We start from the raw sequence: 20,048 nt of genomic DNA, 5'->3' as shown, positions 1-20,048 counted from the left end.
TTAGCTTGCATATTTTTCATTTGTAGTATGGTTTCGGTTGTGGGTTTTTTTTAAACTCATATATTCTGCTGAACCATCAGAGAAGTCAAGCAAGCAGAAGTTAAGGAAAAAATACTTTATAAACTTACATATTGTAGGTAATGTATACGGCCGGGAACAATGAAAAGGTGCTGACAGATGCTTTTGAAACCTATAACTAGCATTGTCATTAACTGCTTCATAGTCCAAAATACACCAGGAAAGTCAAAGTAGGTTATTTTACTATAAAAAGTCAATACTCAATAATTCAACAACATTAGGGTAATTCAGTAGCAATAATTTTTAGAAGTAGTATGAAATCCTCCCCACAAATCTAAAGTTCTATGCCTTTATAATACATGATGTGAGAATGTTCAATTAAAGACTATCATAATACGTATATTAAGGTAATATTAAAAATGTGTGCTCCTATTTCCTTTTTCTATAGACTAAAAATTGGAATTTGCAATTAGCTGCGACGAAAGCATTTTTGATAATTCTTAAAGTAATGATTCCAAAGTTCATGGGATGGACACACTTGTCTCCTGCTGCAATTAACTCTAGAAGATTTATTCACTAAAATCCTACACTTCCTGACTGAAGGATAGAGTCCCATAAAGTCACAATCCCTACTAAACTAAAATATTTAGATAATTATAAATCTCAAATAATGATAAAGAATGTTATGCAGAATACACTCAGATACATATTTGCATTAGTAATAGGTATTTTAACATAAGAACCTATCAGGTTTTTTAAACATATGGGACTTCATTCTGCTTTTGCAACAACGTCAATCAGGAGTAAATGCAATTATATCACCATGAGACTCAAAAATCAGTTCTTTGCTTTCTTAACTTCTTGTGTGGGCAAATCAGATGTTAAACACAGCCCTACCCGTTTCATTTGCCAAGTGGGAACTCAAGACCTGAGATAACTTGAGCCTTTAGAATCATGTTGCCTTTATATAAAAGCTACACTGGTACAACCAAAAATCCCTGGAAAAATGATTAAGCTAAAACCCTGTGAACCTGTGTGTGGAAACATATGCTAGTTTAGAGCTAGTTATATCGTTTCAGCTTATGTCTGCAAACTTTTTAACACAATCTATACACCACCACGTATATGCTTGACATTGACATAAGAGTCTCCATGTAGAGTCAATTTGCGACCGCATTTCTGCAAACACATTGTAAGGTTGCATGGTCCAACCAGGAATCTTAGGGCAATAGCTGTTGCACAGGATGCTTCAGCGCTCTCATGTTTTTCTTTGTGGAGGTGGCAAAAAGTGCTCATCCAACAGCAGGGCTGCAATTTAATGTGCAGAGCTGAAGCAAGAAACAACTAGCTGGTGCCTGGGGGAGAAGGCATGGTGCTGGAAGCATGTCTTCCCCAACACATTTGCAGCCTGATAATATTAGTGTGCAGAGGTGGGGTCGCAAAGTGTCACCCAGACTCTTGCAGAAGCCAACATTTGACCACAGCTATCTACCTGACGTATGGACTCTGAATGTAGACCTCAGCAAAGATGCTGAACTGTAAATCAGAGCAACTGATGCATAAAGACCACTCTTCCTTTAGTCCACTTCAGTATCTCAGTAGACCTACCGAAGTCAGGATTGCATTCTTGAGTTTCCTATAATTAAAATGCAGAAATGAGGAAAATACCCAAACTCTGACACATGCACTTAACCAAATGGGGAGCAGGGGAAAGTCAATGACTCGACAGGAGGAAAACTTCCGAATTCTATAATGGCAAAAGAAATATTTCTCTTTTTTTCCTGAACATCTGTGGTTATCTATTAAAGTGGGTCATGACAACTCCAAAACGTAGGGAAGTTTATGTCATTTATGCTAAGAAAAGACCAAAATGTTAAATATGGCCTTATGCTGCAATTGTCTTAGATAGGCATTTTTTAGATATAACTATGAAGAAAAATGTACTACAACACTTTCTAATAAATTACATTAATGCCACTTAAGAAAATGATATGCAGTTGGTTGTTTTGAAGAAAGCAAAATACTAAAAATAGTTTGCCACAAATCTGAATTGAGAATGAAACTTAAGTGTGAAAATTCTAACTTTCAGAATTACACTTGGCAATTTCTAGCTTACACTGAAACTGCCTTTTTAGCTGAATTCCTGACACAAAATTATTTGAGGTATTGCCAAGATTATCAACCTTCCAAGGCCATACCAAACAACTACAGAAAATTACATCTGAATGATATTTTACACAAGTATGTTACATATTTACTTTTTAGAATCCTGTTTATTCAGGATGTGATATTAAAAAGTGTTGGGTACTTCAGATACAGCCATCAGAAGCTGCAGATTCTCAGCTGGTTTGGAAAATCATGCATGTGTGCTCTCTTTGTCTCTCTCTCTCTCTTTAAATATTTGCAGATATTTTCAGAAGAATGAGGTAAATAAAGCAAAGGTAGTAAAGAGCAAACCAGCTTCTTCAACATAAAAAGAAATACTGTTCAGATTTTTAGCCAACTGTAAAATTCGCATGCATTTTGTTTCACTGATGGGCTAATAGTTGCGCTATGAATAGAAATCGCATCTTCTCTTAAGTACTGGTCACTTCCAGAACACCACATATGCTCAGCAGGAATGAACACTCCTACTTTTGGCAGCTATTTTTCATAGACAGGCTTATGTAGCGAAATACTCAGTATTGCAACCTTTACATTCTTCTGAATTTCACTGGAACTGCTTCTCAGTTATGCCACTCTAAATGCACAATGAGTTTCATTCAAATATGCAACAGTTTTCAGATTAAAAACTAGCTAAGACTAGTTTACAAGCTTTTTATATAAAAGCTGCCCAAAATATTCAAGCTCAAGGTTAATGATCAGATTTATACTTTGTATATGTTACTGCACTGTTGCTCTACTGTTTTAAACCACCGGCTCCAGAAGAAAAAGACATGAAAAAGAAATCTCTAAATACTGTGTAAAACACCCAAATAGATGAACAGAAAATGAATCCTTAGACAGCTACATAATTGGGAAACCTGTAGCCTACCGAGAACCAGTTTTGCACATATATCTAGTTTTACCTTTGATGTCCAGCTTCGTGTGCAGCTTTGAGGAAGATAGGTCACTGCTGACTTAAAGACTCTGCGGAACTTACGAGATGAACTCAAGAAATGTAAGATGCAACAGGCACAGCCAAGCTTATTCTGCTCCATGAGGGTGAGGAGAAGGAAAAGAGAAAATATGGAAAGCACCTGCTGATCCTCTGTTTGTAAAAATCTGTCCTTTAGCACGGATGAGGTTTCCTGACTGAGTGCTCACAGCCCTGTCTGACAGATCCCTCTTTGCCTTCCACTGATGAGTTGTCACATTGTGCTCCATGCCTTGAGATAACAGACTTCTCCAAAAGAGACTCTGTGCTGTGGCTCTCATTGCAGAAGTAATGCAGCATTTCTGAGATATTTCATGCTAGAGGAAGAGTGGGACTAAACATTCGCCAAGAGGTTTAATTTTTATCATGAACTTCTAAAAATTTTTCATTTCTAAAGTAATAAATATAATCACAAAGAGAGACAGAGACTTTTTACAGACAGTTGTTAAGCTCTTGCTTTAAAAATGCAGTTCATTGTCTTCAACATTCAAAGTATTAACTGGCCAAAATAACCAGACTTATTAATGGTAAAACCACATTATTAAAATGGTCCAAACAACCTCACTTGCAAATTCATTTGTGTCAAGAATCGTGTCTGCAATAATTTAAGGCGTACGCCTACTTGGTGCAGACTTCAGCTGCGGTAGGAAGGGACTTGGCTTATCAATAATGACTTGAATAAAGCTCTCAATCCTGGAAGCTTTGGTTTCTCTGCTTTCACTGTGTTGTTCAAGCTGTGCCACGTCTTTCCAGATTAGGATTTCTCCAAGAGAAGATGTGCCAAGCCCCTACAGCCCCAGGTCTACAGACTGAGGAGACAGAATGGTCAAACGCAGCCCTCTCCGGTTCCTCAGACAGTAATTTTGAAGCTATTAAAGTTATTAGCATTTAAAAAGAGCCTCCAGGCTTCTTTATACTGGGTCAGGGATAAAGTAAAACTAAGTAGAGATGAGATCTGGCCCTTAAGTTGTACATATCAAAGAAATACTTTTTCTTGAGGAAAAAGGAGGAAAATCTGTTTTCCTGCCACTTACTCAGATTCACAGAATGATTTGTTCCTTTTTTGTAGCCAAATAACACATTTTTCCATATAAAAACATTCAAGCAAAATACGATGTTGTAGCTACAGCATTTTAAAAAAATAATAATTACATTCTATTCCATTTCCCTAGAATAGTCTCTTACCTCCCCTGTTAAGCTTTTTTAATTTTATGCAGTGATCTAAAAATTGGGGAACAATAAATCTAGTAATTCTTATTAAAATTCTTACAGAAATATGGAAGAACATAAGGTACGTAAAGAACTCATAAGAATATTCAGACAAATAATAATAATTTTAACATTTGTAAAACCAAAAAATAATTTAACTCAGAGTTTTGCATGCTAAGGAATCCTGTAAAATGCCCATTTTTCGGTTCAAAAAATGTAGTTAATAAAAGTTGTCTGATGTTATTTAGTAGAAAGGCAAACAGTCCTTTTTATATTTGACATTAACAATCTGATCATTTGTCTCCCCAAAGAAAGCCCATACAGCTTTCATACAGACCACACAATAAAGAATAGTAATATTTGTGTTTACTGAGATATCAACTGGCATTTCATTGCAAGTCAATGGTCTATCTTTGCTACAGCATACTAGACCTCAATCTGGCATCTACAAATGTCAAGAGTATAAAAAAAAAATTATAGGATGGAAATCAAAAGCATGTTCTAAATTCCTAAAAAACGAAACAAAGTTCACCTAAACATATTTGCTGCAGAAATCAGTACAATATTCAGCTGTCAATCTTGAAAAACAATGAGGGAGCGATGCTGTCAGTAGGACAGGATAATAACATTTCAAGCAGATGTTCAGGCAGGGCTCTAATTCTCACTGAACTCCCTTGGTAAGCATTTAATTTCTTTATCATATGCAAGCTAGGCAAATTGTACTTCATCAAAACTGTATTGTGAAATATTAATATTTCATATTATAGCAAAACTCCATAGAATAACCTTTGTCATATTAAGAACATCAGAATTTCAAATGTCATGGTTCTGCATTTTAATGCATCTTAAATAGCTTTTTGGCTTGGCACCATAAATTATAACTAGTTTAATCTAAATTACTATGCTGTAATATCACACAAAAATATACATTTTGTAATACAGATTCACTTCTGTGAAATACTAATGTTATGGAAAACAATGCGTCATTGTACCATGATTTTTTTACCACCTTCAATTACGAAGCGAGGTGCACGCAGTGCAAATGTACAGAGAGTGAACTAGTTGGAGCCTGACTATGTATATTGTAATAGCGCAGAGAAATGCGATATATCCTGGGTAAATTAATTAATTCTCTGCCAGCAATGGTTCTAATTTAGAAATGGTTCTGAAAATACATTGTAAAATCTACATCAGTGAATTGTATAAACATGTATTATGACTAGAAAGTTTTCTCCACTATCGTTTAGTTCAAATTTAATCTAGCTTTAATTGTAGCTTTGTGTTTAAAATCATCCATGCAGCTTGCTCCATATATAATGAAAAAAATATTAAAGATTAAAAATGAAGTTAGCCTGCATGTTGATTTCTGCTGGTTCTCATAATAAAGGCAACTGTTTCCACATTATTGAAAGCGACAGCATCACAAATCAATGCATGTCACAACAGAATAAAGACACATGTATCTGATTAATCAGAATTAAATTTTAGAAGTGAAGGAAGCATCTAAAAATCAAAGCAAATATTTCTGCTATCCCAGTTGGCTTTTCCTTCTTTCTAAGCAGCCCATACAATGCAGTGAGAGAACAACAAATCCTGAATCCAGTTGATAAAACCCTATTTCTGCTATAAACGTCTCACTGTGGTAGTGGGTATGGTACAGCAATGTGCATACTTCATATAATCTCTGACTTATTCTGATACTATGGTTTATACAGACTTTCTGATTACAGGCTTTAATACAAATTTTGTGTACTAAACAATACTCACTAATAATTTATAAGTAAATAAACCAGCTCAGTACAACACTTCCACTAAAAAACTCGACTCACAGTTATTTAATTAATGCTCTATCTTTCGTTTTGCCAGTACTTTTCTGTTCATCTAAGCTCTAAAAGAGGTAATAATTGGTATTCATTTATTGTGGAGTCCGTGATATGCAGCTCCCCCATTTCTCTTCAATAGCTTGCCAACAGAATTTACAAATAATACATTGCGGCACAGAGTTATCTGAATAAGACAGAAATACTATTTGAACCAACACAGCAATGAGCTATTGATCCTGCAGTCAAAAAGGGAAGACATGAATGTGGGAAAAGGTGTGTGAAGGGACATTTTTATTCTGCTACCATTTGTCTTTCCTAGTGATAGTCCATTTTAAAAGCAGTTATTCTCATTTCTGGAAGAAATCAAATCTACTTGATACTAAAGCAGCTGTGCAAAGACGTTTAATTTGGTAAATAAAATTCTGCAAGTCACTATCCCCCCCCAGCCAAATACCTACAGACACATACAGGTACAGTACCTTATAACTAATATTTGCACTATGCTATAATATCCAGTACCTTCTAAAATATTTAGAGTGCAGTACACTTAAAGGTAGAAATACTCTGAAGGAATTTAATCTATTTGTCATGTGAGCTTTTTTTACGTTTCAACAATAGTACAGGAATATTCAAGAATAAAGTTTTGCTGATTCACTCAAGACTTGAACTCCTCACCCTACAAACAGAAAACATCACACGGGTTGTCATAAAGGCAATTATGCAGCAAAGCATGTGGGTGTTCAAAAAGCGAGCGAGCACGGCGTGAAAGAGCGCTATGCTAACTGCCCCTGGGGCAACAAGTCATGCCTTCAAGGTGAGGCCAAGACATGAGGGTTGGGAAGACTCGGGGAGCAAATTATGGTCCAGAGGCTGGAACTGCAGCATTGCTACCCAACAGTTCTCCTCTACAAGAAAGTATGGCCTCTCATGGCCTAGTATTTTAGAAGAGTTTTCTGTGCTAGGTAGTGAAAGAGGAAAAGGAGAAGAAGATCACATGAAATGAATCCTCTGTCTTATGTGAATCGCAGCTCCCCAGCCTGAGCTGTTTTTATCTCTGTGTTGGATCTCCTTCTTCCAAGATTTATCCTGCTTTTCCCTCTGATCTTATCCCATCACACAGTAGTTAATGCACGGAAATCTGTGGTTAGGCTGCATATGCTTTTCACCATATATATGCCACCCATATTTAGCCTGCACCAGTCACTTTTGCTAAAGTGCCAAAGGATGCCCATGGTCAATAGGGAAGTCACTGGTTTCCTTATCAGGGACTGAACACAGCGGTGAATTCAGTAATCAGCTCTGGAAAAGGCAGCATTTCTTCTGCTGCTAAGCTCCCCCATAAACACAGCCAGTTTATGCTCAGCCCTTAACTATTACAAATAAGAAGGAAGGCCACAAGTTAAGCTTAACCAAGACAGACAAAATGAGGAGGCAAGAGGGATGAACACAGAATCCTGCTTGTCTCACATACAATTAAGGCTGAAATGGAGGAGCTTCAGCTGCCAAAAACTGTGTCTAGCAAGCTCCCTTCCTCCCAGAAGCTGTTCTACTCTTGAGAACCGCACTGTCTGGGGAGCAGCTCTGCCTCCTCCCACTGACTGCATGCTTACATCAGGAAATTTATGCTCCTGGTCCTGCTACACAGTTAGCTGTGACTAGCTGGGCAGGACAGCTCGGTCTGAAATCTACTTCCATAGGTACCGCAGCCCAAGAGTGCATTCTGTGCCCTGCTGAACACTGCACAAGATTTACATGTACATAATCAGAAGGAAAGGGTTTTCTTTAAAAAAAAAAAGTTAGCGCATTATGCCAACCTATATTATTCCAAACTCTCTGCCAACTCTTTGATTCAGCATTAAGTCAACAACAGCAGTCTTTGTGTAGTAATTCTGTTCACATAAGAACTTATTGAGCTTTTCTTCCCATTTGAAATCTTTATTTTTGTAGTATTAATTACCAGGCTTCTCACAGCCAAGCATCTCAAATCACATCACAAATACTGTGGGAAGCGCACTACTGGGAAGAACACAATAGTAGAAAAACCAGGTAGTACTTGGGCGGGACACAGCAATACATGATTCAAGAGTTTAGGCACCGGAGAAAGACTACTGCCTCCTGCTGAACTTCAGAAGAAAGCTTAGCTAGAAATAACGATCACTGGAGTAGAATTCATGAAGAGCACTTTTCTGAACTTCTTCTCTTTAAAATAAATACTACTTGCAATATTTTGCATCTTATTGCAACAAATAGATTTTTAAAAAAAATATAATGACTTAAGGTACTTGCTTTTAGCAATCCTCTCACTTGAAAGATCTCCATCCGAGTCACACCTCCAGAGCATGGCACCCAGTGGAACACTTTGCAGTCGCCATTTGAGAAATGATTCAGAGTCTGCTGCTTAGTGGAGTACCAGCATCACTTCCTACAACACGCATGTCTTTCCTCTTGAACTCCCACCCAAGCTGGAACTCAGCCAGTGTCTGTTTAGCTCTTGAGATACACAGTAATCAACGTGCAGTCTGGCAGGACTGTGAGCATACCAGCAATAAAACTGATAAATAAATAAATCTCAGTACTTTCTATGAGTTGCTTTTAGCCTAGGCACTGAATAATTACAGCTGACTGTATGTTATACACATAAGTCAGTTGTAAACATGCTTAAATGACATTTATGTCCTAAAAAGTGTTTTAATAAGAAAACCTGTGAAGTAGATTGGAATCTCCATTGCAATCCAGAGGAACACTTACATCTTAGGACTACTTCAGCTGTAAGTGACAGCAGAACCCAGTCTGGCATATGGTACAGTATGCTGTAGTAATACAGCACTTTGTCCTTGGACCTTCCTCATATCACAGGGCCACCCTCTACAGTTAATTCACTTATGGTACTCACTCATGTAGAGGTGGGAGAGTAACAAATCCACCTTTCCTCTTCTGCTAAGGTCTCCATCCACCAGTACACTTTTACACCCCATCTCTGAACCAAGAATAAAAGCCCCTTGTTTCCAAATTAATCTCAAAAGCTCTCTTCAGCCCACACTACTGTTTGTCACTGGTTGACAACACATTACCATTATTCACACCGTTACTCAGGCCTATGTCCAAGGACCTTTTATCCTCTTCCTCTCTCCACTAGTCAAACTATGCCTACATCCCAGCCCAAATCCTGTTTCTTTTCTCTGAAATACATTTATCAAAACTGTTGTTTTCTTTTACCATCTAAACTTCTTGCTCAGTCTCATTTTGGCATTTTGAATGTAGTCAGTGCAATTGTCAGGTCAAATATGCAATTACACACTTTAAATCCACACAAAATGCTTTATTCTAGGTGCCACGCTGAGCCATAGTGTTAAAGACTTAATTCGAACTCCTTTCTCTTCTACTACATGTTACTGAAGGTTTATGTCACCATATTACAAAACTGCAGCACAATTACTCTTCCCTCCAAAGGCTTGTTTTATGTTGCCTCCATCTTTCCCTTCCACTACCCACCCAGCCCAGAGCTTACACCCACATTATCACATTCCAACTGCAACTCAATTTCGATGGCTTATCTTGGCAGTCCTTGGCACAGAAGCCGCCTTTCATGAGTTGTGTGATAAAGCTGTTACTCATTCCCTTTGCATTCTGATCCTTCACAGAAAACATTTTCACTGCAATATTCAAGAAAAGGACTATTATCCGTACTAGTTGGCCAATATTAAAAGATTGAGGAATAAAAAGCAAGAACGTGACAGCAAACAAAACCAGAAATTGTGTCACCTTTACACTGCACTGTTGGAACCTCCCAGACTAGTTGACCTACACAGTGTACCATACCCTTCCCTGCTATCTTTATGCTAGCTAGATTTAACAGTGCCCTTCCCAAAAGATTCAGATTTTTCAAATATACAAATAAAGGGTTACCTACCAAATATACCTTGAAGTATTTCCTTACCTTATCCAGGGAGAACGTTTTAGTGACAGCAAAGCCCCATCCAGCTTCAAAAGCTCTCCGAATCATTGAAGAACTAGTAGTAGGGGTTGCACTGGCAAGGCCAAAAGGATTTGGAAACTTCAGTCCAGTCATTTCTACACTGATGTCTACTAAATCGATAGGAGTATAGAAGAGTGGTAGTTCTGGAACAGTAGAAACTGCAACACCGTGTAAGGACTGTAAAAAAAAAAAACCAAACCAAACAAAAATCACAGAATTTTTTGCTGATTCATTTTTTATATAATTTGGTATTAACCCTGATAAACGAATAATTCATATATAATAACCCAAAGTTTATGTATTCTATTATGTGTTCAGACTTGCAAATAAGCAAAACATGCAATCACTTGCATATGTAACATCTCCTGTCCAAATAGTATTCATGCTGAAATATTGTGAAATGCTGGAAATAACTGAAAATTAATAATAAACAAACAGTTATTTTACATCCTGTACCTCTAGCCTGGTTCAGCCTAAAGGTTTGTTCTGCCATTCTGAAGAGCCAGTTCGGTTCCCTACAGCAGCCACCAGCAGTGAGACTGAAAAAAAACCCAGGGTACGCACAGACAGACCCTTGCTACTTTCCTTCCCAGATGCCAATCTGGAAAAAGAGTAGGGACTTGTGAAAAATGAGGGAAGGCATCCATGTGCAGGAGCACTCAGCCCTAACTCAATGTATTTTGAGCTGCATCATTTTCTCCCCCCTTTTAAAGATTTTATCTGGCCTATGCAATGCGAAACATATGAATACATGCAAAACTATTACTGTTTTAATATTTAACTGTATTAACAGGAATACTTTAAGAGTGACAAAAATTAGACTCTGATTTGGGATCAAAGAACATCACACACATTACGGCTGTGACACCACAGTCACTTTTGTTTTCATTTTAAAGACAGGCTTTTCTCTGGAGAGCCAGTGAAAAGCTTTCAGTGTAAATGTTGCTTCTAATACTGTAAAAATTGTAGAGAGAAAAATCTTTTTCCATGTATGGATACTGAACAGCTTCCTAATTGGGCTGTGGTAGGTAGAATTAAAATCTTTGCTCACTCTGATGGTTGACTCAATAAAATCACAAAGAAATAAATCAGGCATTTCTCACACAGGGAAGCCCTACGCAGTCCGTGTTCCTAGTAAGTCCCAGCATAAGATCACAGCAGTTTCTTCTACCCTTACAATGAAGATTTCTTCAGCAGGACAAAAAGAAACACTACTGGAGGTGCGGGGAAGATTTTCTGTAACAGAGTGAAAACCTCTGACACTTATGAATTGCTGCCTTTTGGGTTATTTGGTGTTTGGTTGTTTTTTTTTTGTTTGTTTGTTTTTAAGGAACTTATCTACCCCATTTTTACCTGTGAAAACTAATAAGCATGGATGGGATAAGGTTTTTTTTGTTTGTTTTAAAGCCTTTTGTTTCCTAGGCTGGTTCAAAACCTAAAAGGTTCACGCGTCTGTCTGTTTCGGGACTGCCGGGATTCACGTCTCATATTCTGAACCCAGATCTTCGATTCCTTGGACAGAGAGGATACATTTGGGGGCCAAATTTTCTGATGGCTTAAAAGCACTGAAAGTAGTGGAATTGTCCTAGCCTCAATGATGCGAACCTGAATGCACTCCTAATGGTGGACATTTTGAGAAAAGCTAAATTTTAAAGATTCCTAACCCGGAACCAAACTCCCTTCAGTATCATGACCTCTCTCAGCTGTCAGTTGATGGAGCCACACTTCATAAAAAGCCAGACATCCCCCATTTCCTCCCTCCTGAGTGCTCACTGCTCCCTCCGTGTCATACTCCACAGGGCTGTTTTGCTCTTCGAAGACCAAACAGCCCAGCATTCTACATCTCAAGAGCTTTTGTCAACTGACAAATCAAAGAAAGAAAGGAAAAAGGAAAAAAGAAAAAAAGAAGTATTGCCTTTTGATTTTTTGGGGTCTCATTTCATATTTTTAACTTTCTTTTTAGTCTTTCTTAACTAAAATTCTAACTGCAAAATGCCTGCAATGCCAAAACAGAAACTCCTGGATCACACGACTGAAATTAAAGCATTTTTAAAATGTCAGCACTTTGTCTCCTACATATTTGGAAGTGGGGAAATCTGCTGAAATCAACACTGATACACTGAACTCTTACAGTGAACTCTTTGGTTTTAATTCTGTAAGAATGACAGCAAAGACAGACTTATGGAAAGGGTTTTGGCCAATTCCACTCTGCACATGTGAGTAATAAACCTAATTTTCCATTTTGAAAGCAGTTATTTGTTAATTCATTTGCTATCTAGAATCGTTCAAATGTTCTCTGTGAATAGCCTGTGGATTGCTCACAAACTATTCATTGCTTGTATAACTGTAAATATTGATTGTTATAGACAGATTAAGTGCTTAATATGCAGCTTAAGTTACACTGCATTGTTTCTTTCCCAAGCAGGAAAATTTAATCTCTAAAAGTTGTGAGTGTTGCTTGAAAGCGGTTCTTAACTACAGACCCAAAATGAGCTTTCTGTGATAAAATAGAAAATAAATCCTACACAAGACAAAAAAAATAAAATCCACCAAAGCAGTGAAAGACACTTGAATCAGGTGGCTGAATGCACCCATGCAAAAATAGGCCTCCCCTCCTGCATGCCGCCATGCAAAGGGTCATAAGCCATTCCCAAGCCATACGCAGAGGCCTATTCTTCCCGCCAAACTTACCTCACAAAGAACAAAACCACAAGGAATTCCACCCAGAGTCCCTCAAGCACGGCAAGAAGTGCCTAATGGTTTGTTGATAATGAGGTGACCCAGGTGGAGGTGGCAGGGGGAGGATTAAAAAAAGGTTTCCATGGAATAAACCAAGTTTTAAAAACACACAGGGACAGGATGCAGCTGAAGTTTCAGTAGCTGCTGGCTACACATCCTCACAGATTTATCACCCTCCTTCCTATCACATCCCTTTTTGCTCTATTTATTTTTTGCTGGTTTTTCCTGTCAGCACAATGCTTATAAAAGAAATAAATTTACTAAGCCCTGATGTGTTGTTTTCTACAAAGCAAAACTTTTGGCAAACTAAAATGTTTTATAGCTTCCTGAAAGTAAAATCATCTTTACAATGAAGGATTTCCCTGACACCGCACAAACAAATAGGAAAAGAAAGCCTGCAGGCAAGGGTTTATTTATAATAACTCTTCCCTTGATTTTTAAAAATAGAAGACAAAAAGTGTGGCCCATTCTTCCTCTAATTTGATGCCAACCAGCTGAGCTAACAATATTGCAGGTACTTACTGTTCCAGTCACGGCAATTTTTTGGATACTGGAACAGGGTGGTGAAAAATCCCCGACACGTTGCATGCAGTGGCCCTACCTTACTCCAACCTGGATATGCCTGGAGGCAAAAGCAGCACAGTCTGTAGTGCAGGGCTGAGAGAGAGGAACTCAGCTTTAGACCTGATACAATTTGTGACATTCATTTTCTTTAGATGGAGAAAATTCTTAACCGCAGTGATATGGTCTAACTCCATTTTCAGGCCTTTAACAAAGATTGACTGTGAAAGTGAGTAGTTGTATTACTGTTATTTTTCACAGAGAGCCTTCTCTACAAATCCTACTGCCTGGAAGAGTTTTCCCGAATACTTTCATCTCACTCCTGCTTTCTCTATTTTTTAAGTCTTATCTTAAAACATATCTTTTCTCCCTTGCATGTGCTTCTTTTATCCTCTCACCAATCACCCATTATTTAACTTTGTTAAATATGTTTAAACTTTGTTACATACATTTATGCTCTTTCATACAATCTCAGAATGGTTGTGGTTGGAAGTGATGCCTGAAGACCATCTAGTCCAACACCCTTGCTCAAAGCAGGGTCAACTAAAGCAGGTTGCTCAGGGCTCTGTCCAGTTGGACAGAGACGTTCTAAGTCTCTTTCTGGCTTTCTGTTTCTGGAACAGATATCATGTTTACTCAGTGGTAAGCAACTAAAATACCAAGTTTCCTGCACTTGCGTTCAGTCCACCCTTTTGCAACTCGTGCTTTGTTACTTGTCTCCATGCTAGTGTTTCATATGTCGTTCTAGCTAAACAAAGGGACATTCAATTTTTCTTTTGGATATCCTAAAAAGAAGCAGACAACATAACTAACGGCTTCAAAGAAAGCTTCCTAGGAACCACCCATCTCTGGTATTGATTATGAAATAATGTACACTCATGCATGCTCGAGGAATACGTGAGAATGGTCAACCTTCATAAAAGAATCAACAACTATACTCTTCAGACACAAAGCCATAAATATTTTTTGACAGCACACATAAAGAAAAAATAGTAAATATACAATACTGGTTCAAAATAACAGTGTGATGTGCTCAAAATTCATATTGAATAGCATCTTAGTGAAGTGCAATTTATATCAGTTGGGATCCAGCCCTCTATTCTTTAAGTGTATCATGTACGTTTCAGTCTAGGAAAGACATAAAAGAAACTGTCCACACTGGGGAGATCACAGTAAAGAAAAAAAATAGATTTAAATAAAAGAAAACTTATTGTGAACCCAGGAGGAAAAGTCACTTTTTAACAGGGATTTTAGTGAGAAGAAGATGGCAGCTTGACTGCCACATATGGGAAAATGCTCCACAAATATGTATAAGAATAGAGCAGGAGTTGGCGCAGTGGTCCAAAAAGAAAATACTGGAAGAATCACGATGCAAGAGCTGTCTTCGCTCTCAAGGCAGGCATAGAAAATTAGAAGTTAGTCCTGCAATAATTATGAATTACCCTGAACATAACTGTTGTATTATTAAATCCCATTCACTGATCAAAAAGAAATGAATAGAATCTGAGGCAGAGAAGAGAGCAGAAGCCTATATCGCTTCTGCACAAGACCATAAAGTCACTGTTGGACAAAAATGAAGGGCCATTACAATCCCCAAACTAAATAAATCACCAAGACTATGTTTCAGAAGTTTTTACGTCATTCATGGAGTAACAAAAACGTTGAATCCTGAAAAAATGTTGTGAATAGTAGACAGTTGCAGGAATTGGGCTGAACCTGTTTGGATCTCTAATGACTTGCAAAGAATGGTTCTAGGAAGACTGACTATGCTTCCTAACAGGTTCTACTACAACTATCCTTAGTTAGGCTTTGACTGGTCATGTTTATAGAAACTAACCTGACACAGCTGCAGGCAACAATTTCTGAGATGAACCTACACTTCATATAGTGGGAGGAATATGTTAAGAGGCAGGAGATATTTAGGCAACTAATGATGGAAAGTTTCCAGCATAAGAGCAGCCAAGAAGCTTCTGTAAATAACTCCCAGTTTTGAACATAAGGCATTTCTGCTGGAGAGTCCTTGAGTCTGGATCTCATGCTACATTTGACCATGTGCCAGAGCTTGCAGTGATTGGAGTTTCAGGGCACATATCAGGCCCATCTGTTTGCTTAGCCTTTTGCCTGGAGTAGGCTGGGATACAAGCAGCGTGCCGTTCAAACAGTGCATTCTGCAAGCAGTCAGGATGGTGGTTTTGAGTTTCAGTCTTTGACATGGTCTTGGGTTGGTTGACAAATCCCATGGAATAGTTTTATTTTGCTAACGGCCGACGGCATTATTTACAGATCGCGGTGCCGAGACAGTTGGCGATTTTGGAAATGGCTACCTCTTCCTGTAACAGAAATGCAAATGGGTAGATGGTATCAATGTATTTATTTGAAACTTAATGTGTACTTGATTCATACACTCAGATCACAGGAAGGTTACTTGCCTTAGAATCTCACAGCACAGAGAAAATAAGGTAGTGTGTAAGGATGTTTTCTCATTTGATACTGGAAGTTTCCAGAACACAGGGCTGTGAATTGAACAAGTGCAGACGCATGCGCACAAAGGCATGCACACATGCACATACCTACCCCTACAAACATGCATAATACAGTCCTTCTCTAAACAACTTAAAAAAATTAACTCTCCTCCAGTCACTAAAATTTCTACCAGGTCCAAATATTGGTGAAGTAAATTGCCAAATTACAGCATTCTGCACCACACCAACCAGATTTTACAAGGGCTGCACATCCAAATAAATGCCCCTGGGCAACCCATTCATCTAACAGCTGGAAAGGTGACACTTGACATTTGGAAACTTCCCTGTGAAGATTGCTGTAAGGCTTTCCCATTAGCTTCCTGGTGAGACTGTAAGGTTGAATAAGCTGCCTTGAAACCTGCAAAGGGTAACGGAAATGCTCTAATATCACAAGCCTGCTTGATTTAAAATTCCAATTCCCAAGCCATGACTATTCAGATTTTTCCAAAGTATTAAATGTATTCCGGGGGGGGGGGGGGGGGGAGCAAGCTTTGAGCAGGAGGCAACATGATAAAGGAGAGTTTTTAAGTGATGTGTGTATTTCTAGAGGTTAAAGAGGAAAGAGACAAAAAGGAGGAGATACCCCTCTCTCCCCGTATCACAGTTACCCAAATTCACTGTGCACTGAGAAATTAAGCAAGCAGGTCAGGGATTAAAGATGTTTCACACTCAGCATTTTCATAGGGTCTAAGAAGGCAGGACACAAACAGTGCTTTAGAACAAGTGAGAAAAAATATGCACAGATACTAACAACAAGCTTTCAGTTGAAGTATTTTTAGGAAGTGAAATCAGACCCCAACAGCATGAAATTGCACAAACATGCAATCAGAGAGGCTTTGAGCAGATGGATGGGGGAGAAAGACATCGAGCTGTTACAGTCCCAACTTCAGTTGTTCAAATCTCTTTTTGTGGGAGAATGAATCATGTATCATGTTTCTAAAAAGTTCCTTGCACTATGAACACGCTCTGTCAGCTGGTTCTCCACACACAGGCTGTGTCTCCTGTCTCTGAAGGTTCCTCTGCAGCTCCTCTAGACTTTGTGCTCTTTCTTTTACTAGAAAAATTAGGGCAGAGGTGCTCAGTCAGCAACATGCGAGGAGCACCAAAAGGGAACATGCAGTTACCAGGTTTTTCGTGTCTGTACCCCTTAAACTCGCATTTCTCATGTAAATTCGCCTTTGCATTATTTTCCTCTGTGCATTCAGTGTTTATTTTTTGTCACGCTCTTCTGTCCTATTTATCAGCCTCATCAGAGCAAGCTTTGATTCCAGCGCAGATGATCTGAGTGCTCTGGAAACTGTTAGTACACTAAAAAGGTCTTCCCCAGGTAACAACATTGGCAGTATTTAATTTTTACTTTATGCACTATTGGGAGATTTTACCTTTTAATATTGATGGCCTCGCTTCTTTTCCCCAATTACCCAATTAAGAATTCTATTTGCACTGTATATTGTGCAGGGAGGCTTGCTACCCTTGAGTGGAATTCAGAGCTGGGGCCAAGAAAACATTGCTTGGATTCTACTGCTAAGGAAATGTAAGAAAGCTGGGTTCATCTACCCAAACTCAAGTAGGTGATCCAACCTGAATGAATCTGTAATGTTCAAATCACCAGAAAATCTAGTATTAGTTTCTCAAAACTTGTATATTTAATCTAAACCACAATGAAATTATTTTTTACAGTAGCTAAAAGCAGATAGAAATAGGAAACAGAAAAATACTTTCAAAAAAATCACCTGTATGTATCTGTGCATGTACCAGGAAGCTTGTTTTCCATCATTTACCGATTCCACTGTAGTGTTAGCAAGACCACTAATGTCACCCCCTGCAAAAACCCAGGGTTCACTTGTTTGCATAGTTTCTGGATCTAGTTCAGGAAGACCCCATCTGTTAAACTTGATAGGTGCCATGGCCTCTCTGACTGTAATTAAAGTGAACGACAAATACGTTAATAGACAAAAGAAAAAAACGGTGCTAAAATCTGTCAAATACACACTGATAATTAGAAAAGCAGTTCCAAATTATTTCACTTACTTAAACAGAAATTTACAATAGAAATGAAAAGTCCTTTTATATACATAAACACTTTTGTTGAGCTAGTGGAGGTAGGTAATTACTAACAGGACTCAGACAGAAAACCAGCATCTGTTACACGGAACAGCCGCTCGGCAGTATCAGCAAAGTAACCAGCTCCTGCGCGCCTGCAAAGCCAGACCTGTGTACAAAATAAACGGACACGAGTGTCACAAGAAGTGACTGACTCGACGCAGGCTCAAGAAATAATTGGTGCTAACGTTCTTCTGGTCACTCCCCGAGAACAAGCCGCACATCCCAGAAGCTGGGATCCGCAAAGTCATTCTCACTGGCATTACCTCCCAGAGAAAAAGCCCAGCACTTCTGAAAATCCTATCAATGAACAATAATAACAAAAGAAAAATAAATTTTCTCCCTTTCCCTCCACCCATAGCTTTGTACTGCACTTACCATATCAACCTGCTTTTCTCCTGAACAACCTACTGTATACTCTCCTTTGCAACTTAATACGCAGCATACCATTTTTGACACTTAAAACCAAAGAAGAATGTTTCTGATACAACTTCTAGAAATTCATTTTCACCTTCAGAATTTACTTCCCATATTTATTAACCCTCCAAACAAAAACGATACTCTGCTACTTTTTGACAGGTTATTATTAAACCTGACTGAAAATTTTCAGATGGAACATTTTCCCACCAGGAAATGTTACGCTATCAAAGCTTTGGCTTTGATGAAGTGTGCTGGTTTTAAAGAAATTTAATTCTGAAAAAAACATATTTCAATATAGTCAAAACCATCCTGACTTAGTATTTAAACTCAGAACTTCCGGAAAGTAAGGTTTGCTTTGAAACTTGTAACATATATTAAGAATAAAACCTTAAGAATACAATCAAAATGAAATGCCTGCATGAAAACAATATATTTGGTATCCTCTTCACCTCAATTTCTGATTTTTTTTAGAGGATGCATTAAGATAATTTATTTCATGTTAGTAAACAGCATATATAGGCATTCTGCACATGAACTATTACTGTCCTTAAAAATAATGTAGATGTGAAAATAAAAAAATATTTTCTTTATACTGCATGGCATTAAATACACATCAATGCTCAAAAAAAAAAAATCTTGTTCTATATTAACATGATTTGTATTATGCATTTTTAAATTATTTTATTACACTTCAAAGTGGCTTCATGAAGAGAATCACATTTTCAATAACTATTTTTAGCAAATGTTGATGACATGTATCAAAAGGAGGGCTTTTTATACAGCTTTGTCTACAGGAACTGAAGATTCTGCAGTAAAATGCAGCTTAAAATCGCAATGTCCCTCAGGGACATACCACTAGCAGATGCAGATTGCCAAGGTCAATTAAACTGATGTAGTTGTGCTGTCATATATGTAAAAGAGAAACCTGCCAGTTTCAGACAAGAATATTTCTCCAACACGAGGGCAAAGCCACAGTACTGCCCCAGCGCTCGCCTGAACATACAGCAAGCTTCAAACGCATCTTTTGTGCACATCATCGTGATAGAATTTTCTTCCCAGGCGCTGTCCCTCCTTTCACCTCCACATCCCATATCGGAAGTGTATTGTAAAGTGGGGGCTGTGTATAATCAGGGGCAAAATAATAAAACAGGAAGCAAGGCACAAACATTGTCACCTACTTGTCCCACCCACGCTCTCCTCCTCCCCCGTGGCATACACAAACACATATCCAGAGGACCCAAATCCAAAGTATTTTTTTGCAGCTGGTTCAGAAGGCAGAATCATAGAAGACAGTTTTAAGCTGAAAGACTGTAGCAGGTTTGCACACCAGAAGTATTTAATCTGTCTTCAAGACCTATTGCTTGTGTCCCTTCCACTCTGCATATATAGTTGTGGCTTAACTTGGCAAAAATAATACTTGTGTAGTAACAGAATCAAAAACTTATGGTTTCCTTTAAAAATATTTAAATTACTGAAAGATCACACCAAACACAAGCTTCAGACAGACATTTTTCAGTCTGGAAAATGAGTTTTTTTGTTTG

The 20,048-nt window shown here is 38.1% G+C and overlaps 1 protein-coding gene across 1 annotated transcript in view; it reads right to left on the bottom strand.

Moving 5' to 3' along the window:
* Window positions 1-20,048, bottom strand: part of DPYD (dihydropyrimidine dehydrogenase) — a 344,208-nt gene that overhangs the window by 162,355 nt on the left and 161,805 nt on the right. The window contains exons 12-13 of the mRNA XM_086463055.1: window positions 17,718-17,902; window positions 10,124-10,339 (exon numbers count right to left, since the gene is read on the bottom strand). Of these exons, the coding sequence (XP_086319181.1) occupies window positions 10,124-10,339; window positions 17,718-17,902 (401 nt within the window). The remainder of the gene's footprint in view (window positions 1-10,123; window positions 10,340-17,717; window positions 17,903-20,048) is intronic.

Source organism: Leptosomus discolor, chromosome 3 (genome assembly GCF_034619465.1).
Source record: "Leptosomus discolor isolate bLepDis1 chromosome 3, bLepDis1.hap2, whole genome shotgun sequence".
NCBI classification, from domain to species: Eukaryota; Metazoa; Chordata; class Aves; order Leptosomiformes; family Leptosomidae; genus Leptosomus; species Leptosomus discolor.
This window is presented reverse-complemented; position numbering and strand designations above follow the sequence as displayed.